General features: G+C 34.4%; 1 protein-coding gene across 2 annotated transcripts in view; it reads left to right on the top strand.

Moving 5' to 3' along the window:
* The window catches only part of LOC129740676 (cadherin-99C), a 625931-nt gene that overhangs the window by 520998 nt on the left and 81787 nt on the right, over positions 1–23146 (top strand). For both annotated transcript variants that reach the window (XM_055732426.1, XM_055732427.1), the window contains exon 7: positions 1393–1458. In XM_055732426.1, the coding sequence (XP_055588401.1) occupies positions 1393–1458 (66 nt within the window). The remainder of the gene's footprint in view (positions 1–1392; positions 1459–23146) is intronic.

Raw genomic sequence — 23146 nt, 5'->3', positions numbered from 1 at the left:
GAATCGGTGATAGCTTCGTACTGTTAGATGATGAAAAAAAACTGATGCTATGAATGAATGTGTTCATCATTTTTTCACAATGCCGTTTCTTCTATTTTTCATAAGAACATCGTATGAAAATTGAAAGAATTTCATAAGACTCTTATGAAAAATTAGTTTGGACGCAAAAAAGTGGTTCATAAGCTGTATCTTATGAAATTTATAATAAGATTTCCTCTGAGTGTACGTCAAAATGAAGATCAAGTGATCGATAGCAAATTTATTCACCTGTCATATGCAAAAAAGATATTTCAAATTTATGTTATGCATTCCGAGATACTTAAATCTAAGTACAAGCAATTTTTTTAATTTTTTCTAAAATTTTATATTTAGAGCATAACTCAAAAACTATTCTACCAAGATTTTTTTTTGAATTTCAGTTTCGGATTTAGCGCCCGATTTCACATTGAAAATATAGGTCGGTCTATAAAGTTCACGATTCTTTTCAAATTTTGTAAACTAGTGTTATCTTTAAACATCATGCAGATATATTATCAAATATCCTCAAACTGTTTTGGAATAGATCATTCTCTGTCATCAAAAGCCTGGCAAAGCTCAATAATAACGATTCATGTTTTCATCGTTTTAAAAATATTTACCTTTGACAGTGTTATTTATTGCTTTTTTGTGTAAACTAGCGAACCGTGAACCAAATAATCTACCAGTTTTATTTTTTGTTTTAGACTTTCAATTTTGCGGGTAATAAATGAGAACGGGTCTTGTTTGAATAACGGTTTCTGAAAGTTGCTAGTTTAAAGGTCAAAGATTATAGTAAATGTAATTATTTTCTTGATTCGAAACTAGTCAAATATCAAATGATTTTTAACACAAAATGTATCCAATCCAACCCAATAATATATTTCAACCAAGAAAAAAACTCATTTAGTATAAGTTGAATAGCACAGTACTCAAAAGATGTGTTAAAGCTCCATTTTTCCGTCTTTGCTGTGTAGAAACCGGTGGCTGTAGTTTTCTTGAAATTTTCAAGGGTGGTTTATCTGGAAAGAATTTGTTAAACTCTGGATTGAATGACGTAAACATAAATTTATTTCGCAGTGATTAACAGAAATTGATAAATAAAACAAGTACTTTATTCGGCATTGAATGAAGCTTTCTATAGTATATCCACCTTATCTGATTGAAGACGATCGTAAGACTATTTTAAAACAAGGTGAATCAATTTTAACGGTCGCCATATAAATTAAACCAAACACACTCATAAATATATCTCACGAGAACCGAGGGTCTCATTTTTTCTGATGTTTACAACGCATACAAATCTAGCCATTGAAATAATTCCGCATAATAGAGATATGTATTCAAAGTTCAAAAATTGTTTTTTTTAATTCACAGGTCACCGTTGTGAAAACTCTGGACTACGAACGCATCCAGCGCTACTACCTGACTGTGGTTGCATCGGTAAGTGCACATTTTATTGGGGTCCCTGGACCGCACCTTTTCCTTCATTTTGGTTAATCGCTAAATCGTAAGACTTTAATCTTACAAACATTTCGAGTGGACCTACCTTTTAGTTAGTTCGCGGCAGCAAAGATCACGATCGCGGATTCCCGGGGTTTCGCGCAACCTCGTGTAGCAAATCAAGATTATCCTACTCTATCTGTGACTGGAACAGGTTGAAATTGTCATATCTTTTCTTTAGCTTTCGTTGCAGAAATAAATAGAAAAAGAAATAGGCCCGCTTTCATGGTTGTAAAAACCTTCGGAACCCATACATTTTCCAGAATCATTTTCCATAAATCGGGACTGTGCGGCTTTCCAGCGATTTGAAGAAAAAAAAAATAAAGGCAAGAAAGAACCAGTTCGAATCTAACCAGGGGGGAACTTTTGCATGTGCCTAGCTTCGACTCGGCGTGTTGCATAAGAATTGGTATTTCACATCCGATATTTGCTGGGGCCAGGGCTCGGGGTTGAGAGTGCAATGAATTTGTTTTCATTGACCGCCGCCATTCTTCCTGCCCTGCTGCTTCCCGAAAGCTCGTGGCAACAGAGGCCCCGATGGCAGATTGGGCTTCATCTCTCTCTCTTTCTCTCGCTCTCTTTCTCGATCGGGAACAAAATGCAGTTTAATGTTACCCACCTCGGATGGACCCCGGGGGCTAAGTTTTCGATTAGATTATGTTGGTTTATTATTTGCCAATAAAGTAAGAGCCGAGTGCCGGTTTCATGTTGGGCCATGTTTCTGGCCTCAGCAAGAGTTTACTCAACAATTGGATTAGCCCGTTTGCCAGCGCTAGTTACAAAGTGGGTCTGCGAAAAAAAAATGAATTTCGATCACATTTCCTACCAGTTGAACTCAATAAAAACATGTTGAAAAAGTGTTTTTAATTCCACAGATTAAAATTTTTCACCAAAAATATTCTAAGGAAATATCTTCTCAACGTCTTGAAAACGAAATTCAAATGATAAAATGTTATGCTCTCAACTTTTTCAAAGATTTTTCTTATAAAAATTAAACAAATATCTGATTCACTTTTTCTGAGAAGTATCGCTTGAGCGAAAAGGGTTTTCCAGCGAAAGGTTGCTAAGTTTCAGCAAAAGTTTCACCTGAATCGCCGTCGTTAGTCGGGAGATTTTACGATGAAAGATAATTTTATGTTACCCATTGGAGCAGCAGCTGTTGCAACTTTGTTGTGTTTTTTTCCTTTTACGCGTAATGTTGAGAGCTGAAATTTGACGGGTAATAATGCTCGAAGCTAGTTCCAAATGAAATGTGGGGGCCATATCATACTACTAATAATGACTTTGGAGATGGAAGTCGTCGATCGGAATTGAGTTGCCTCCTAATTTCTCAAAAATTTTGCAAATTAACCATCTCAAACCCAATTTTGGTTTTTGGCTGAAATATTCACAAAAGCTTAGTTCTATGATTAACACTTGAATCAAAATCTTTTTTTTTATGAGAATTGCAGTTATTGATCAGTAAAATAATAACATTATATTTCGAATAACACAACTGAACAGGTTAGAAATCGTTGTTTTGAGTTTTATAATAGTTAAAGCCCATCAAAGTTGATAAATAATTTTTAATTTTTTTAAAGAATTTCAATTCGATATTACAAAATTCTTTGAAGCCTTGATAATTGAATGCAGGATGGTGTAAGTGTTTGATTAAAATTGAAAAAAAATATTTGAATTTGTAAATCAGAAGTGAATAACAGTGATTTTCCAAAAACTTCTTTAAAATACTTGTTTTTGTAAATTTTTCCGCATACTTTGTTCAACATCTCAGATATACATTCATTAAAATATGTTTTTTTCCGGGGTTTCTTCAGTTGACTTTGTTCTGAGATTTTTTTTAAATTCGCTAGTTTTACGTTTCAGTCTACTTTTGTTCGACCATCTTCAGAAAAAAAAAACAATTTTCCCGCCTGCTACTGCCGTTTCTTTGCCCTAACATACACCAAAGAAAAGGGCCTAGCTGGCGGAAAAATAGCTTTTTTCTTCTGAGGATGGTCGAAAAAAAGTAGACTGAAACGCATATGTTTTTACTGTTTCTACTTGAATTGATTTTAAAAATAATTTGCAAAAGTATTGAGAGCGCGTTTCTCAGACCCAATTATTATTTTTATCACATAAATTAGCTATAAATTTAAAATTTTCAACTTCTGTTGGGTTTATTTGTTGTAAAAATGTGTGGGAATTCCAAAGTACATTAAATTTTTTGCATGGGCTTACTTTTAATTTTTAACTTATGTATCCTGTTGAGTTGTCTCGATTTTTCTTTAAAAAAAAAAGGGCAAAGAAAATTATGTGAAAGGTAATATGTATCGACTGCGAGTGCCCTGAAAAAAATTCAACTTATTTTGTTTTAATAATGGCTTTAAAAGTTAACCAGACCTCCATCATTGAACTAACTTCAACAATTCAAAATGCAGTTTCAAATGGAATCCATACTATAAAATCGGGATTTTAAATAGACTGCGATTAAAGAAAAATCCAAAAAATTCTATTTTTCAAAATTTTACACTATTCAAACAAATTTTAAAAATTTTAAGATTGAAAATGAAACCGGAAGTAGAGGTGTCTGAACTAAAAAACGCAATCTAATCTTTCCGGCAATGTTGCGAAGCTACAAAATCAGTTGGGAAAAATGAGTCAAAATTTAATTTCTTAAAATGCCATGATTCTAGGAATCGATTTTGTCAAAAATTAAAATACAGTTAATGTCACTAACAAAGTTGCTCAAAAACTCGATACTACCCTTCAATAAAACCAGATTGAGTTTGCTTGTAGATTATTTTCAAGCAAAAATAAAATGGAACCCCTTGTACCAGTTATAGTGATCTTCAAAGAAACTTAGACTAAGGAGGAATTATTCTTCAGAAAGTGTGTCTTTAGAAAATTCGAATTCACAGCTATTGGCCCTTCTTCATAAATAGTTGATCTTTCAAATATTATGATTCGAGCTGAACTAACTCCTCTAGCTTTGGAACTTCTTACTGAACTTCGAGACTCTCAAGATTCTCTTGACATGAAATATATCTGGCCTGGCAGAAATGACGTTATACTTATGAAAAAGAGAGTAGTTCTAAACTAGAAGCTGTTAAGAAAGAGATCTGGACCATATTATGAACAAGTTAATCTTTCCGCCAATCAATATGAACTTCTCCATTCAAAACTCAACACCTTCGCGCGTAGCGTAAGAAGGTTTGAAAAAATATTCACATTTGTTAGTTCATTGAGTCTAGTTTTTCCTTTCTTTTGTTATGAATACCACAGATATTAAGCAATTTTCAAATAATTTTAATTTATAACTATTCCGTTTTCATCTAAGGTTTCGTTGAACTTTTTTTTTTTAATCAAATTTAATGCTATGATTACATTGTTGGCTCAATTCGTTCCTGAAAATTATCATTTTTTTTTAAGATGATGGAAAGTTTAAGAGAAACATGAGAATCAATGGAATAAAAATCGAAAGTCGTAAATATCATGAAATTTTCGAAAAAAGCTACAAAGGATGGCCCGTCAGTGAGTCAATTTTTTTTAAATCATGAAAATCATGGATTTCATTTCATTGATCCCCATGTTTCCTGAATCTTTTCATCATATTCGAAAAGTTAATTTTTTTCAATTTTTAGAGCGGTATTTTAATTTTTCTTTAACTTAAAATCATGGTTTAAAAACAAATAAAAAAAAAAACATCTATGATCTAATTTTGATAATGACGGCACATTTTATTAATGTATACCTAAAATAGAATAATTGTTTTAACAGTAGAAAAATAACAAAGATTTTCAATGGTTTCGAACTTTTGCGAGTGTGTCGTCGATATGGAGACAAATAATTTGGTGTGTTCGTGACATGCCTCCTCGAATGTTCCATAAGATTACAAAATATCTTTAATTTTTTTTTGCATTTTTATTAACGTTGAAAATCAATTATAAATCAATAATTTTGCTCTCGTTTGGAAGAAACTTTTACTGCATCTGAAAAAAGATTGCAAAAGTTTTGCAACAAAATCATCAATCTAAGCCATTTTGGATTGGTTTTTGGAGTTACGAAAATTCTCTTCAATGTTTCCACGCTATTTCCGCTACCAGAATTGTTTCTTTGTTTATGGATTTGTCATCACAAATTACCATGAGGACTTATATCATAAAAAAAAAACTAAGGGAATCTGCTTAAAGGCAAACGGATTTGACCAACTTTTGTTGAATTGATATTAGACGCCCCCTGATATCCACCAGTGTAAAGCAATTTTCCTAATTTCTAGATACAAGACGCTGAAACTGCATCGTGTTGCATCCCATGCCTCAGCTATCCAAAACAATGCATCTTTGACGTTAATATGCTGAAAACTTCCGTAAAATTCTCCAGGAAGATAAAAAAAACCGTGCATTAGTTTCTGGCGATAACTAGATTTAAACATCTGATTAGGCTGATTTAGGCTGATCAGTTGTCAAATAAGGCTAAGACGCTTGTGAAGGGAGCTTAGCGTTTTCCACTAAAGCCGTGACCTAGTGAACAAACAACTTAATTTTTTTTTAAGAATTTACGAGTCATTCGCGCGTTTTGGACGTTTTTCGTCATTGATCAGCTCCCGGAAGCTTAACGAACCATCATTAGGGGAGAATGAGGATACTTGATTCCTTCGCTATATATTGATACAGGAATGACTTTTAAGTATCAAATGTTCTAGAAAAATATGCCAAACTAGCTGACCTGGTAAACTTCGTTTTACCTTTAAATAAATGAATAGTAATAAATGTTTTATTTCATCCACACGTCCTTAACTTCATCGTGCTCGCGAATCAAATTTTTGAAAATCGTACAAAATTGTACGGCTTTCCCATTTAAAGTTGATTTAGTATGGCGACCCCCCTTCCATACAAAGTGAGATTCTTGAAACTATTATACAAACCATCTGTGACCCGAAAAACCCTCGGATACCAAATTTTACTTAATTCCAACCAACCGTTTATACGTGATGGTGTTACAAAGAAAACGCCTCCATTTTTATATATAAGATAAAACAAAACATCAATTCTGTTATCTCAATAAAATTTACAAATTGTATTTTTCGAGTTATTGAACTTTGTTTGAAAAATTTAACAAAATGTTATTTGAAGATCTTTTCAATTACTTTAAAAAGCTTCTCACATGAATTTTTTTTCAATATAAATATTTATTTCAATATGTCAATCATTGGAGTATAACTTTAACTTCATAATAACATATTTTCATAGCAATAGTGAACTCTCAATTTTTTTTTAAGGAGAAGTTTTCCAAAATATATGTTTTTGTTGATAATTGATCACTATAGTCCAAAAAGATATATTTCAGTTCTGAATGTTTATCCAGTAATAAGCTGATAAAAAGGACTAATACACTGTATTTATCTAAAATCTAGAAAAATTGCGCCTTAACGTTTTCAATGACTCTGAGGTAGTAGACAAACTTTTAGAACTCACTTTGTCTAATACTTACAAACTGTGAAATGAGAACTAATGTGGCAAAAAAAAGTCAAGGGACCTTTTATGTTTGGATTTTGCTAGATTTTTGCCTAGGGTCGGACGATCAAGTCCCCTTTAGTAAAGGATCAAGTCTCCTGTAACTTAAAAAATATCAAAAAAATGTAAGTCTCTCGAAAATGCTCCTAGTCCATTTGCGAGTAAATGTATCGTTCTAACTTTAAGAGTATATAAACTTGAAATAACACGCTGCTAGAAAATGCAAAAGACGGCGAGTTGCTAAAATTTCTCAAAAAGATATGGTGGAAATAAGAAAAGGGATCAAGTATCCCCATTCTCGCCTACTGATAACATTATTCGAATTAATGTATTGACACAAACGCGGAAGTATAGATTGAAAATCTGACCCGCGGACATTATTTTTCCCAAATGTTTTCGTTGAAAAGGCATTTAATACTAATTTTCCACATTCATTAAAAGTTAAATAATATTTTTCGTGGGTTTAATTTTTGACTCGATTATCGGTTCCGAAACTAATGTTTATTTAATGATATTCGTATAGAAAATGGAGTGTCGCATACAATAAAAATAGTTGAAGACAATATTTCATTTTATTTTATTATTTGCTTCATTTGTATGAAATAACATCACGCATCAGCAGCACTTCGACCCGCAGTTCCGGAAAAGTTTTATTGCTGCCTCCGGACTTTTGGTTTCGCTCTATTTTCCGGTAACCAAGCTGAATGTAAATCTATATATGAGGCCCTCAGAGCCAATGAGGTATAAGTGACAAAATGGTCGATTTAAAGTTTATGATGCCAAACGATTCTTCATATTTCAAACTATATTTGATGATTTTTTCAGATTTTTTAAATTTTATTTACTTACTTTTAAGTTCCAAAGCAAAATTCAAGTTTTAGGAAATAGATGGAAAATTGCCAAACACAACAACTTAAAAACGTGTTTTCTCGAAACAAGCTTTCATACACTTATACCCCTTTGGCTACAAGATCCTCATATTTAAAAATGAATGTTTGTCTGTCTGTCTGTTCTGTTAAAAATATGACAGAATTCGAATAATTTTCGGAAACTACTGAATCGAATAACGTGAAATTTGGTGTGTAGCCTTTTTGAAGACCGGGAATAGTTTCTATAATACTTTCATACCCCTCCAGTTTAAGATAGGGAGGGGGGAGGGGTTCAATACAAAATAATAAAGTTATGACACAATTTCAACAATTTCCACAAACTACTGAACCTAACAACATGAAATTTGATGTGTATCCGTTTTTAAGACCGGGAATAGTTTCTGTTAAACTTTAAAATCCCTTCAAATCCAAAAAACGGGAAATACTATAGATAATTTACAATAATTTGATGAAATTCCTAGAGATTTTTTTTTTGTTAAAAATTGATAAACGTTAGCGTTTTGATATTATTCACCATGATTTATTGAACTAACACATATTTTTTTACAAAATTTATGATATGTAGTATTGATAGACGCTTCCAATTTTAATGATTGAAGATTCTCATATTCAATAAATGTAACATAGGTTAATAAGCAGACATAAATGCCACGAGGATGGTCAAGTGTCGTTTAAAAAAAATAATATTTACAAAATCTGACAACAATGTCTGACTGAGTGTTTTTATACAGTTTGGTATACTTTTTGATTGTGTGCAAATTTGCCTGTATGTAAAACCTTGAAACACTCAAGTTAAGTTTAGACTTGAGACAATCTAGAAGCTTTGAAAAAAGTTTCTTTTTAAAAATGGTGTAATTTTGTTTAAATTTTATTTAAATGAAATAATATTAACAAACTTCTATTTTTCATAGAAGGGGTAGCAAAGCACATCGGGTCAGCTAGTATGAAATAGAATGTACCTTTCAAAAAATTGCAATGTTCTTCAGAAAACAAATTTCGACTCAACCTTACCATTTTGAAGATCGAAATGACCATGAAGTGTTGAGTGTTCACAACCGCTTCTGACGACGATGAAGTCAATGACTGTTGGACTGAATGTGTTCATTCTTTTTTCACAATGCATTTCTTCTTCTATTTTGTTTAAGCCGCCGCCCATGGCATAGAAGATAGCCTTTGTTTTTGTACAAAACTTATCCATGTTTTTTTTTGCATAATTTCTATGTAACGTTTACATGAGTAAATTTGAACTTTTAGGTTTGTATGGGAAAATTGAATATTTTGTACTGAAAAATCAACATCATTTTTGTTTCTTCTGTGGAACCGAGCCTGCTGATGGTTTTTGTGCCAATTTATGAATTCTCTCAAGGAAATTTTACGCTGGTCAACTTTGTCAAAGAACTTAACTTGTATTTTATTAAACAAAAAAGGTTATTAAGTGTTGAAAAAATTGAAAATAAAAAAAATATTTTTGAACCCCTCTAACTTCTAAATGGTAAGCTTCGATGTTGACGTCTTGAACAAAATTACCACACTTATTACAATCTAAAAACTTGCTGAAGACATGATAGCTCTAAAAGGAAAATTACAAAAAAAAATTCTATCATACTTCTAATTTTAATCACTTTTATAAAAAGCTTTTTTTTTTAATATATGCAAAGAGTGAACACGAAACTATTGCGACACCGAAAATGTCATGCCAATTTTCTTATAATGATTAGAATCAAACCAACATTTTAGGGTATTTTTATACATATGCGACGGCAAAAAACCATTAGCCAATATGAACTGTGCGTGTGTATGTAATTCGCATTTTACCCCAATCCCCTCCCATTCTCATCCCTTTTCCATCAACGGAGTACAATCCTTTCCAACGGAGGATAAGAAACACCAATCAATACAGTGCGTTTTTTGGTAATCGACAATGGCAGAAAGACTATGATAATAAACTCAAATGGTGCACTGGATAAGATATCGGACTGGCAGCCGAGATGAGATATTGTAGTGAGTTCAATTCTCACTATTTTTTTTTTTTGGAATGAATTTTTTGGGATGAAAATTCCATAAAATGTTTTCTTGAATGTAGTGATTATGCGTTGTTTTGCTTGAAAGCACGAGTTTTTATGACAGTAGTGCTTTTCCAATCATATCATTTTCATACACTTTTCATCGCATTTTCGGCACAGAGATTTGCTAAATAGGCATTGGATTTTTGCAACCTTTACTATGGTTGTTCATTAGACCGCTGCAAGCTTTGTATGGAAATTTCAAATTCGTAAATTTTTACACCTCCCAAACTTTTATGTTTTTTTTGCTGCCAGAAAAAGCAATAAAAATTTTGGAAGCGATCCATCCATTCCTGAATTTGAGCAACGAGTTTTGATTTTGTATGGAAATTTGTATGGGAAAACAAAATTTTTCATTAAAAAATCGCCAGAGTTGATCTGGAAGTTCCAAAAAATATAACTTTAGATGAAAAATGTTCCTTGATGTTTGCTTTGCATTTCATGTGAACAAAGCATAATCCTTAATTGTACCCCAGAAAAGATATTCAATGTTATATGAGTGCAATTTTTAACTGCTCCAGCAAGTCAGGTCTGCCATTTTTAAATACTTTTCAATGGATTCAGATTTTTTGTATTGAAATGGTTATAACTTTTTTCGTAAAATTCTTAGCTGCTTGTCATGTTAGCAAAAACTGAAGCTTAAGATCAGTTAAAATAAAACACCTAAAACTTCATTTCAAGCTTGTTTGAATTTTCTGCATGATTTCATGTGCAAAAATTTTTTATCAGCCATACAAATTTCCATACAAAATTGAAACCCGTTGCGCTAACTCAGGAATCAACCAAATCATCTCAAATTTTACACCGATGCTTGGTTACCCAAAATGCATTGAAAAAACATATGGGAGCAGGAAGTCATTTTTTGTAGCGGTCTAGTGAACGTATATCACGTCAAAATGATTATTTAAGTAATCAAATTACTCATTTAAAAAACACTGATACGGCTTCGGGATTGAACCTCGACTTTCAGGATCACTTATAAAGATGTTGTGCTGTGATAATCTCGAAGTGTTTTAGTTGCTTACCTGCAGGCGCATCAACACAGCCAGAAATCCAGGAAGAAACTACTTCATTGCACTTCTTGCACTTCTTTAGAATCCTATTTGTGTACTTTTGAGCACTTTTCATGGCAGAAGTCACTTATAACGTATATATAAATCTCTGTTGAAACTTTCAAGTTCATTTATGAGTGCATATAACTCACTCAAGAAAATTGGATGATTTCATATGGATTCGTTGGAAATTTCTATCACGGATGTTTAGACTGACGTTCTCTTTATTTCAAACACTACTGGCATGATAGTTTCCAAACACGGCGCAGAATCACTTGCATATTTTCACGATTTCCTGCACCGAATTGATTTCCGATTTCTGAACTCTTTTTGTTTCGCGATGCCATTGATTATTCTTCTCCCGATACCCGGCCCGGTCGATTAGGGTTCGTTATGGTCGATCGGAACCGCTCATAAAGAGCCATCAGCGTTAACTCAATTTGTACATTTGTATGCAAACTCGTGGCCGTGGCGCTTGGAGCTTGTAGAGAAAAATCGTCCCGAATCCGAAACTCTGCACGTGTTTTTTTCTTGGGAAGAACTGAACGGACGGCATCTTCATTCGAAAGGAGAAATCATGAACCATGTAAACAATGGAAAGCTACCCCATTCTTCCTGGTCTTGGCTATACCAGGTCAATAAATTCTAAATTTCCCCTGGGGTTCCGATGCTAGTCTTTAAGTCAGATGTGCATTCGCGGATAACCTTTTCGACTGTTGCAATACCGCGCGCGTCATTATGCACGCGAGTTGTGTTGCAGTTGAATGACCTTTCAGCGCTGCTTTGGTTCAGCTAGTTTCGTCCAGATGGTGCTCAAGTGAGGGTAATTTATTTATCCGAGCCCTAATAAACACCTTAATCTTCCGAGCTCAGCTTCGATTGTCGTCGGCAGCCACTTCGGGAGCTTCGGGAAATTCATCATAAAAATGTCTATAATTACAGGCACCATGGTTAGCCATTATGCTTGCACCTTCAAAGTACCATTCTCAGCACCTGTCACGATAATCATGCACCTTTAGCCTGAGAGCATCTTGAATGGATCGGCGGCTTCGGGGCGGCCTCGTGAGCTCAAGAAGCAAGCTCTGAAGCTGGGGTCCCAGGAGTAAAAAAAATGTTATCACGATTTTTTGCGAAATTTTTTCCTCTCCTCCTGGTCGGATAATTGCCCGGTCAACGATCGAACCCAGACCACATCAATACTAAACACAAGTGCTGCTAGAAAGTGAAAAATGTTCAAACTCCATATTAAGCTCCCCACAAATCGGACCTCCGCCAGGCAGCCACGAGATCCTTGGGATTGGTCCAACTCTAAATACCTAGTTAGAGGTCTCAAAACCCCTCACCAAATCGGAATGTTTTCGATATCTGCCAGTACAAATTCACTTGATCATTATGATCGCACTTGAGGATTGGTACCTGCACTTCGGACTTATTAAAGATACAAGAAGGGTAACAGCAATAACCCTGATGCCATGCCATCGCACATCGTTGATGCATGAATTGCCGCAAATCGTGTTGAGTCGCGAAGCATCTTAACATTTCACGATTGCCATGAACGGTGCCGGGAATCAGGACCCCGCATCCTCCTGGGCCCGCCAATCTTTTAACGTTCAGACCGATTGAGAAAGCGAAGGTTTTTCTGGGTTTCTCCGTTTTTCGTGTGGGCACAACATTTGGCAAACAAGTTATCCATTTTGGGGTGCACACGTGGGAATCGCGATTATTAATGCAAGAATTTTCCGTCGCGTCCGCAGTTTGCATTCGAAATCCTCGAGTCGGCTTAAATGGCTGAGGGAAATATCACGTCAAACGGAGACGTCATCGCAAAATGTTATCGAAAGTTGTAAATACGAATCTTTTTGAGTTGGTTTTGAGGAAACTTACTAAGGCTTGGTCTCATTAACAAAAATCAAGATGGCTGGAATTTTGCTATCAATCAGAAAGAATTTTCCCTACCCAATGAAATATTTCACGTAAACATTAATCTTGAGTTCCATTTTTTGTGAACCGAGAAACTTACATTATTATTTCAATCAATTTTTGTTGATTAAGTACCTGCAAATATGATTGAACATCAATGCCAAGTTTTGTCAAACGCACAATTGAACACCCTTAAATTTTGGAAAAATTTCATTAAAAATAATGTGTGATGATGCCCCACAATACGCTTATTATGCCTATTGTATACGGTTGTTTTGACGTGTATTTCATATAAACTGAACAACCCTGACTCTAGAAAGTTGAATAATTTATTTTATCTGAGTTTGTTCTTGACCCGTCAGAGGTTAAGAATCAGTATTTTTAGGAACTAAAAAAAAATAACGCGTAGTTTTCTAATAACGAAAAGGTACATAAAGGGTGATACGGTTAAAATTTGGTCAAGGGAAAACGCGTTCAAATCGGTAAAGTCGTTTATTTAAAAATCAAATTTAATTTATTTTTCAAGTTTAATTAGTATAAAATTTAGGAAAAATGTTCAGTTAGGCTTCCGCTTTTCCAAATCTGAATTGCCGGGCCTTACGCTTAACCCCTGCCATCAGACTTTGTACAGCCACCTTGTCCACCTTCTTCGCCGCAGAAAGCCAGTTTGCCTTGAACTGCTGCTCGTCCTTAGCAGTTTTTTTGGTCTTCTTAAGGTTCCGCTTAACAATAGCCCAGTATTTCTCAATTGGGCGGAGCTCTGGCGTGTTGGGAGGGTTCTTGTCCTTGGGAACCACCTGCACGTTGTTGGCGGCGTACCACTCCATGGCCTTTTTACCGTAATGGCAAGATGCCAAATCCGGCCAAAACAGTACGGAATAACCGTGTTTCTTCAGGAAAGGCAGCAGACGTTTATTCAAACACTGTTCCGGATTGGACAAAGAAAAATCACTGTATTTCTGACAGCAATGGCTTCAAAACTAAAATATATTAGATCATTAAATAATTTAGGGTCGGACCGAGGATTTACAGTTAATACGTACATTTTAGTGTATTTCTGGCTGTTGTAAATATTTTGTCGTACTGTTAGTGAGCAAACCCTTGTTCAGCTGCAGCAGTTGAGTATCAGTTGGGAAAGATGTTTATAAATTTACACCTAACTGACACTACAAATCTTCCACGTCTAAGCCGACTTCAAACTACAATTCACTGACTTCCTCTTGAGTACAACTGATCATAAACTCGTTAGCTACTTTTTATGCTCCTGTTGACAGTTGTACATGCTATTCGAAGATCCGCCTCGCTGACATTTCCAATTCGTGGTGAGATCGCTCGGAACTCACGTCTCGCTCATTACGCATGTTCAGTGGTCCGCAACAAACACTCTTTCACGTAAATTTCTTGGTTGACAGTCCCGGAAGCTATGAAAATGCTGCTTTTCAAGCCACAGGTACAGATGGCTTGCCAAACCAGATATTTGTTCGCGAACTTTGACAGTTTCATGTGTTTGAAAATATCTGCTACCTTTCCCCTTCCTTTTGCCGTATAAAACTCCTATCCCGGAAGCTGCTTGTAGTCGGCTTTGACGTAGGTTTCGTCGTCCATTACCACGCAGTCAAACTTCGTCAGTGTGTGGGTCAAGGATGGACGAGAGAATAGTTCTATGGATTTTCTCAGGTCAGGCTCGAGCATCATCTCCAGTAGCGACGCGTCATTCGACTGAGCGAGTCGCAGCGTCAGTTCCGAGTACGACATTACCTTGGTGGTGATCTCATGGTGCATCTGGATCGCACGTTTGGCGACCGACAGGACTAAAAATAGTAAAAGTGTAGTGAAAAAAGTGATTGGGGATTTTTTTATGTGGGAAACCTTAAGTTTATCCTACAGCAAAAGAACCTGCGGCAGAGATCACCCACCAGGAAGAAAACAAAACACCAGAATCGAAAACGACCAGTGTTGCGGATAGTGCATGTTGTTCACCAGTTATGTAAAATTGTCCTAAAAGAAAAAAAAACCTCGGCGAAAATTATTGAAATTCGATATTCAAATTAGAGAGGACAACCAATTACAGTTGTGTTGGTTAATTCATAATTGCATATTGTGAGGTTAAATCTGCGTGTTGAGAGAAATTATTGGCGAGTTGAGAGGACAACCAATAATCTGCGTGTTGGGAAGACCGCATAAGTAGAATCAGCGTGTTGAGAGGACAGCTGAAATGAAATTAATGGCGAGTTGAGAGGACAGCCAATTATTTGCGTGTTGGGAGGACCGCAAAAGTAGAGTCAGCGTGTTGAGAGGACAGCTGAATTGAAAATTGTCGGCAGGTTAAGAGGACAGCCAATAATCTGCGTGTTGGGAGGACCGCATAGGTAGAATCAGCGTGTTGAGAGGACAGCTGAAATTGATGGCGAGTTGAGAGGACAGCCAAATAATGCGTGTTGGGAGGACAGCAAAAGTAAAATAAGCGTGTTGAGAGGACAGCTGAATTGATTATAATGGCACACTAAGAGGACAGCTAATTGTTTGCGTGTTAGGAGGACCGCAAAGGTAAAAGAGGATGGCCAATTATTTGCGGGTCTGAGAGGACCAAAGATCTAAAATCAGCTCGTTAAAATGACAGCTGAATTAAAACAGATGGATTAAAGGGACAGCAAATTATTTGCGTGTTGGAAGAACCTATGAAGTAAATTCAGCGTATTGAGAAAAGAACTGAATGGAAAATGAGATGACAGATAAAAAGTTTCATATTAAGGGAGATTTGAAAGACAGATTATGAATAACCAAGTTGGTTTTGGAAAAAGATTATCTCACGTAAACAAATAATTTAAGGACGTCATATCATAGAGAGGAAGGGAAACATAGAACATGCCAAGATACGGACGATGAAAATCGTGTGAAAGTGAAAAGCTAGGAAGGAATAAAGAAGAAAGTGGGAAAAACAGTAAAATAATGAATACAAAAATAAATTTATTGAAGAATCATAAGGTGATAGATTAACAATAAAGTGATCAGAAAATGAGCTGTTAGAGCGATGAGGCAGGTCAAAGTAACGAAGACTAAAAAAATACAAAGAAAATGAACAAATAAGGGAAAAAGTAAAAACGCGTAAAAGATCTTATGTACCAAGATGATATAGATAGAACAAAAAAAAATAAATATAGAGGTCCTTCTGGTATTATTAAAGACAGGAAATTGCACCAAATCGGGCATATCAAAAGGATGCCCGTAAAGATAACAGGCTGATAAGATGACAGTGAATATAGGTATAGCTAGGGGAACTATTACACTGTTAAATGGATAAAGAACCTGTATAAATGAAATGTTTTGTAAAAAGATGAATATCTAGTTTGATGTAAAAATTTTCTTGAAGGCTTCTATCTATAAAGATTGCTGATTCCAAATTTTATCCATGAGGGTTTTTTGCAACTCTGAAAGATAGCGAAAAAATCATCATCTGGGACAGCCACAACTCAAGAATTCGCTGGAAAGAATATTGAAAATCGAATCGTTTTTACAAAACTAACAAGACTTTTATGGCAAAAAGATACTCAATTTCATGGAAGTACATTAGTGTTCTCATTAAAAAAAAATTTGAAATAATAATATTCGAAAAAAAAACTATTTGGCAATCCTGGCTTGAGCTTTTCGACGCCGACCAATATGACATGGCTTTGCTGTGGTAAGTGTGGAGTTAGTCTGCCCGATATGTGAAAGAATTAGATCTATCTGAGCTTGTATATGTGTGTTAACTGACGACTACACTCAAGCGAAACGCCTGCGCGTCTATGAGATAAGCATACGCCACCGGTTTTCGTCGTGTACAGCCTCCGTGATCGCGCTTTGGCCGTCGTATTTTGTTTATCATCGCGATTTTGAGTCACTGCCTTTTTGTAAGTCGATAGTCCGGCTCGTTTTTTGGTTCGATGCACGGTTGTAGACGATACACCCAGCTTATTTGCGGCATCTCGGAGAGAAAGGTTAGGGTTTCGCTTGAAACTACCGGCAACTGTCGTCTCAGCGGCTTCCGGTTTTCGATTTTCCCCCGATCCAGACTTCCTGGCTGTCGACAAACGTTCCCCAAACACTTTGCTTTGCGTGCGAGTAGCTCGGATTTTCGTGAGGCGCGAGCAAAATTTTGATACGCTGTTCTTCTTCCTTGGACGGAATTTTGACAACTAAAGAGTGAATTCCAAAATCAAAATAGGAGCAACAGGGTGTTCAGATTTTGTAAATGCAAAATTGAAAGAAATACGTCAAGTTGATATTGACCAAATTTTGACCGTATCACCTTTTAGATGAGTAGAGAAAAGTGGTTAAATCAGTTTGAACAACTTTCACATAACTTTTTTTTCATACATGCTCATACTTTGACAATTTAAAATCATATATCAGAATTCACAAATTTGAGAGGGTAAAATAATCTTCTCGATTTTTGGATGATTTTTCTCGGTGAAGTTAACATAACATTACCAAGAAAAATCGAGAAGAAACAACAACTGATCGGCTAAGAATAAAAAAAATATTCAAAATAAACTCATTTTAAAATTGTAATAATTTCTGACAGGTTCTGAACTGTTCTCGCATAAGGAAAGCTCAGTAGGTCCATGCTGCCGTGTAACGCCGAAGTGACGCATAAACCATTTTGATTTTAAGCGAATAAAAGCGATTTTCTCTGTTTCCTCTTTATTCGCTAATCGAAAACTTTTCATGAAATGTGATCAGTAGAATTTATTCAAAGACAGATTACAAATGCAGCCTTTTAGAACACAATTCTTAATTTTGCGTAGGTAAAACTCGTACAATTACTTCAAATGAATATGCGTCAGTTCGGCGCAGGCCCGTGCAAAGGCCGGGGGGGGGTAGGTTTCGAAATACAAAATTAGCTAAAAAAAATAACAACAATACCAAAATTTTCAAACCATATCCCAAAAGAAATTTAAAATTTTCAGTAAGTCATTGATAATTTATTTCAAAATGTGGTTCTTTATTCCGAACTAAAAATTTGTTTCAAAAGAATTTCTAAGCAAATTTAAAATATTCGTTTCAAAACACAGAGTTTTAAGCAAATCTGAATTCTCAAATAAATGTCCAATCAGATAAACACTAACCATGATTTGTTGTTAAGAAAATAATAATAATTGTTCAAACATCTTAATTCAAATTCTTTTCTGCTTTTTCAACTGACAGGTTAATAGAAAAATTCCGCTGTAGTATTTTGAATTAGAACAAAAAAAAATCTAATATAAAATATCTAAAAGCGATTTAAAATGTGAATTTTCGATAACTGAAAAAAAATCGATTTTGATTTTTGGAGATATATTCAATGGTTGATGATTTAATTTAATTTGAGAGAAAAAATAACATATTTATTATTATTTGAAAAGTGCCAGAGATAGAAGTCAGAGAAAAAACTTTTAAAGGTTAATTTCGGGAATAATCAATGAAAACTGAGAAAAAGTAAATGAGGAGTTCCAAGCTTTTTTTGTTAACCCTTCATTCCAAGATTTTTTTTTATTTTTGCTTAAAAAGCATTTTAAACAGTTGGTGAGTGAGTACATTAAGAAAAAAAAAAATTCGAATTTTGCAAATATGTAACTTAATAAAACGAAGGGTTAATATTTAAAAAACAAAGCAAATAAAAATTTTGCATTAAAATTATGTTTAAAGTTGCTACTTCGAATCATTTTTTAAACTTTAAAAGATTAATTTAAAATTCATAATCAAATCATAAAACGAATTTATTTTAAAAAAAAAACAAAATAATGAAAAGTTTTCACATTTTCAATCGCAGGTTTTAAGGTTTAAAATTACAAGCTCTAAGACCAAGTTCACTGGTGTTGGGGAAAAGTGGTAGAAATTTTGTCACTTTCAGCCCATTTTGAAAATTTTGCCATGTAAAAACATTTTCAAGATCTGTTGCCTTCAAGTTTTTTAACAACAAGTATTGTAATTTCGCATGCTGTAATGCAAAAATAGCAATATTTCTATCACATACGGCTGAAAAAGAAACAGTGCTGTAAAAAATACAACGCCCAAAGATCTTGAAAACATTTTTGCATGGTAAAATTTTCAAAATTTCAAAATTTCTTTCACTTTTTCCCAACACCAGTGAATTTGCTCTAAGTGTTTTGTCACTTTTGACTTAAATATTTGGTCCTGGAAAGAACAGAAGGTTGAAATTATGTTTTCTTATTAAAAATTTATATTTAAGGGCTTATGTGTTAAGTACACAAAAATTCAGAATTAAAACACAAAGACAAATTTGTAAAAATTATTTCTAAAATTTGAAAAGGTTGACTAAAAAATTGAAAAAAAAATGTAATTTATAATTCGGTTAATTTATTTGAAAATTTCATCAAAACATGAAAATGAAAAAAAATCGTCATAAAATATTGCAGAAGATTTGTTTTTAATAAACACGTTTCACCATAAACTATTACAAAATTTAATTGATGAATCAAGGAAACAGCATTTTAGTGTCTTTTTAATGATTGATTTGGTAGATTTTAGCGTAATTAACTCGATTTTTTTTTATCAAATTTGGTCGAACACTGTTAATTTTTGTAATAAGGAGTTTTAAAATGTATCAGTTGTAAATAAAATAAAAAATGGACCACTGTTTAACCAACAAACCGACATATTTGGAAAATCTGGTTCTGATTCTGTTTATCATACTTCATTCAATAAAGGAATAATATTGTGATTAAAAGGATGCATGATCTAAAAATGTAAAATTCAACCATTCATAAACAATGGACAGACATCATTACAAGTATTTTTGACATTACTACACTGCCGTTGGAAGCATAATTGTCACATGTTACATTCTGAAATTTCCTACTTTTTGGTGTCTAGAGGACTTATGATTTATCATAGTTGTTGAAACCTGCAAAAAAGATTACATGTATGCTTAATAAATATCTGAAATTCAGTTTGGTTTAAATCTTCAGGGCCCCAAATAATTTCTTTTGAATTCATTGCACTTCAGAAAAATGTAAATTTTTTGGGCTTTTGTAAATTATGTGTTGTGTTGGGTATTTAGAGGAACAAGAAAAACTAAATAAAATTTAGTTTGAAATAGGTTTCTTGTATTTCTTTTGAGCATGACATTTGTAATGAAATAAACATTTTTTTTAAATAAAATAAAATGTTTTGTCTCAAACTCTGTTCTCATTAAGTTACACTTCTTAATACCCATTCTGAAGAGGTAGGCAAGTAGGATTTTTGTATGTCAAGTTTTGAGTTCCAATACAAAAGATTAATCGTAATTAAGAATAAAACTTAGTTTCAATTCTTAAACGTCGAATAGTGCCGTTCATCAAATTGTCTCATGCCAAGGGTGAATTAAAACAAAATTCCGCCGGAGACGAGAAAAATTTTTGACTTGCTTGTTAACACTTATTTTCAAATACACTTGAGATCAAGTAATTTTCCGCTATTTTTCTTGGAAAAAATCTTCATGGGGGGGGGGGGGTTGTGCACAGCTTTTAAAATAAATAAAACTATTGATTTCACCCCACATAGAAGTTTATTTGTAATTAAAAACAATGTAAAATTTATAAAAAATATGATATATTCTACACATGTTAAATAATATTTCTAGTTTTTAAATTGATGTAGATGTTATCATTTGCATTTATATTTTATTTACCAAACAGGCTTGACAACTTCTTTGTTTCAGACCCCTTTTTCTGAGGAAAGGGGGAGAGCTTCTCAGAAATAGAGGGAAGGGCTTAAACAGATCGTCATGATAAAAATTATATTTTCCAAATCTGAGAATTATACGGATTATTGAAATTGTTCTGCATCACTTTCAAAAACGCATGGATATGCGTCACTTCGGCGTATAAATTGCACTTTTGGCGATTCGTTTTTCTCGTTTTTCTCAAAAATTGTTTGAAATTTTCTAGATTTGTTGAAAGCATTTGAAAGCTCATAGGAAAACGCTCTAAATAGCATCAAAAAGTCAAGCAGTTATTTTTAAAATTTAGTGTGTAAAAGTGAATAACAATGCTTCTACGAATTATTTGAATAGATAACTGCATTTTGAGGAGTTTTTCAGAATTCCAAAGGTTTTCAAAGGTTTTAAGAGATGCTCTTTTAGCGTTAAGGAATTTGATATTTGAGCAGTAATTTTTTACCAAACTACTTAATTTCTGCATTAAAATTACGTGAAATAATGAAACAAACATTCGGGATTAATTTTTGAATCAGAAAAAAATAGGTTGGAATTCAAAAACTTTGATTTTGTTCAGTAAACCACACTTTTTCCAGTTTCAAGTCTTAGATGGCATCACTATCTTGCAGTTTAAACCACATTTAGTCTCAATGTTTATTTTCCAGGTTTATTTAGGCCCATATTCATAGTTTTGAGGTATTTTCCCATCACTATTTTGTGGAAATTCACTCTGCAGAAAGCATTTCCGTATTTGCAAAAGAATCACCAGCACAAAAATGTACAACCGCCAAAATTCCTGCTCATCTCAACTTCCGATTCAATTGAAAATCATACTAATAATACTGCTAGCTTTCTGGTCCATCAAGCTCCATCGCAAAGTATAACTTTATTCTGATAATCGGTCCAAAGAATTCACTTTTAGTGGCCTTGATGCAATTCTGATTTTTTTTTTTGATTTAGTGATCTTAGAAATTCCAAAGCGTTTACACGTTACATGTATGTATTTCTTGACCAAAATCACCCAGCACTCCCTAATTAATCCCGGATATTCGAAAATGGGCATGAATTTAGTTAAATGGCAAGATAGTGCTGCCATCTATGACCTAAAACTAGAGAAATAGTGTTTGACTTTTAGAAAACATTAGTATTTTTGAATTCCAACCTGCTTTTTGGATTCGAACTCAGCCCCAAATTTATGTTTCATCATTTTGCATCATACTTATAAATGTAAATGAAGAAATCAAGCAGCAGATGTAGTTTTAGAGCTCAAATATCAAATTCCTTAACGCTAGAGGAGCATCTCTTAAAACCCCCTTTTAAAACCTTTGAAAACCTTTGGAATTCTGGAAAACTCCTTAAAATGCAGTTATCTATTCAAATAATTCGTAGAAGCAATATTATTCACTTATACACAGTAAGTTTTTAAAAATAATCTTGTTTTTGTTGAAAAGCTCAAGTGGTGCTATTCTTATTTCGCACCCCTTTTTTCACAGTTTTGGCCCCTAAACGCCAATTGCTACGTCCAAAAAAAGTAAACTTACTCTTGATTTTTCCGTTAAGCAATTCAGAACAAACTGTGGAAGAAAATTTTCGTAATTTTCAATCATTCATATTTTAACAAGCAAAACACATAGTGGTACTATTCTTATTTCGCCAACTGTATTAATAAAAAAAAGCATTTTATGCTGATAAAATAACTGATAACACTCGTTGTGTTAAAAAGCCTGATGCAGAAGCTATTAAAAAATTCTCATAAAAATCTTCATCATCATTTGCGAATTGTGTGACATCAGGTTCATATGTGTACATAATCTAATAGAGGAAATGTTTTTGGCACCGTTCAGTGCGCAACGTAATTAATACTGGAAGCCGAACTCATACAGCTAAAAACCACGTCCATGTATGAAACGTCAACTCCGTGTGCCAAACACCTCCCCCGAGGAGACAATCCTGGGGACAAACACATGGCAGCGCTGCAAGATGATGTGATAACGGAAACCCTTAGCACCTCATCACCCCAATACAATGTAATGGTTGCCAGACTTCTCTTCTCTCTAATGGATTTGTTGGCACATGTTCACCTGGCACAAAAGAGACCCTCCGATGCATTTGGATGACCCGGTCGCCCAGTTATCGACAATTTGTAACCACCTACTTTGCTCCCCGCTTTTCCGTCTACTGACGACGCACAGCATGAATGTTGTCTGCGTGCCGCATCTGTGGTGCTTTAACAATACCATCAGACCTTCCCCTTCTGGATCTTCTGTCGTCACCTGCCAAGCGTTAGGTGCCACCCTTCCGTTCTCGACCGGCGGCAGGGTTAACGGTGCAAAGGGTGAAGGGGGAAAGTTACACAATGAATGAGTGCACTGGAAAGTGCATTCATTCATTGTGTGGGAACACACGACCCGAGACACGGCCCGCGGCGCCTGGAAGCGCGTTTGTACAATTAATTAAAATTTAGCGTTCGAATTCTTCAGTTCAGCACCCGATCCAGGTGTTCCGGAACAGTAATCACTGTATGTAGAGAGTA

The sequence above is a fragment of the Uranotaenia lowii genome, chromosome 1 (assembly GCF_029784155.1).
Source record: "Uranotaenia lowii strain MFRU-FL chromosome 1, ASM2978415v1, whole genome shotgun sequence".
NCBI lineage: Eukaryota > Metazoa > Arthropoda > Insecta > Diptera > Culicidae > Uranotaenia > Uranotaenia lowii.
The sequence above is the reverse complement of the archived record's forward strand: the minus strand, read 5'-3'. Positions and strand labels throughout refer to the sequence as shown.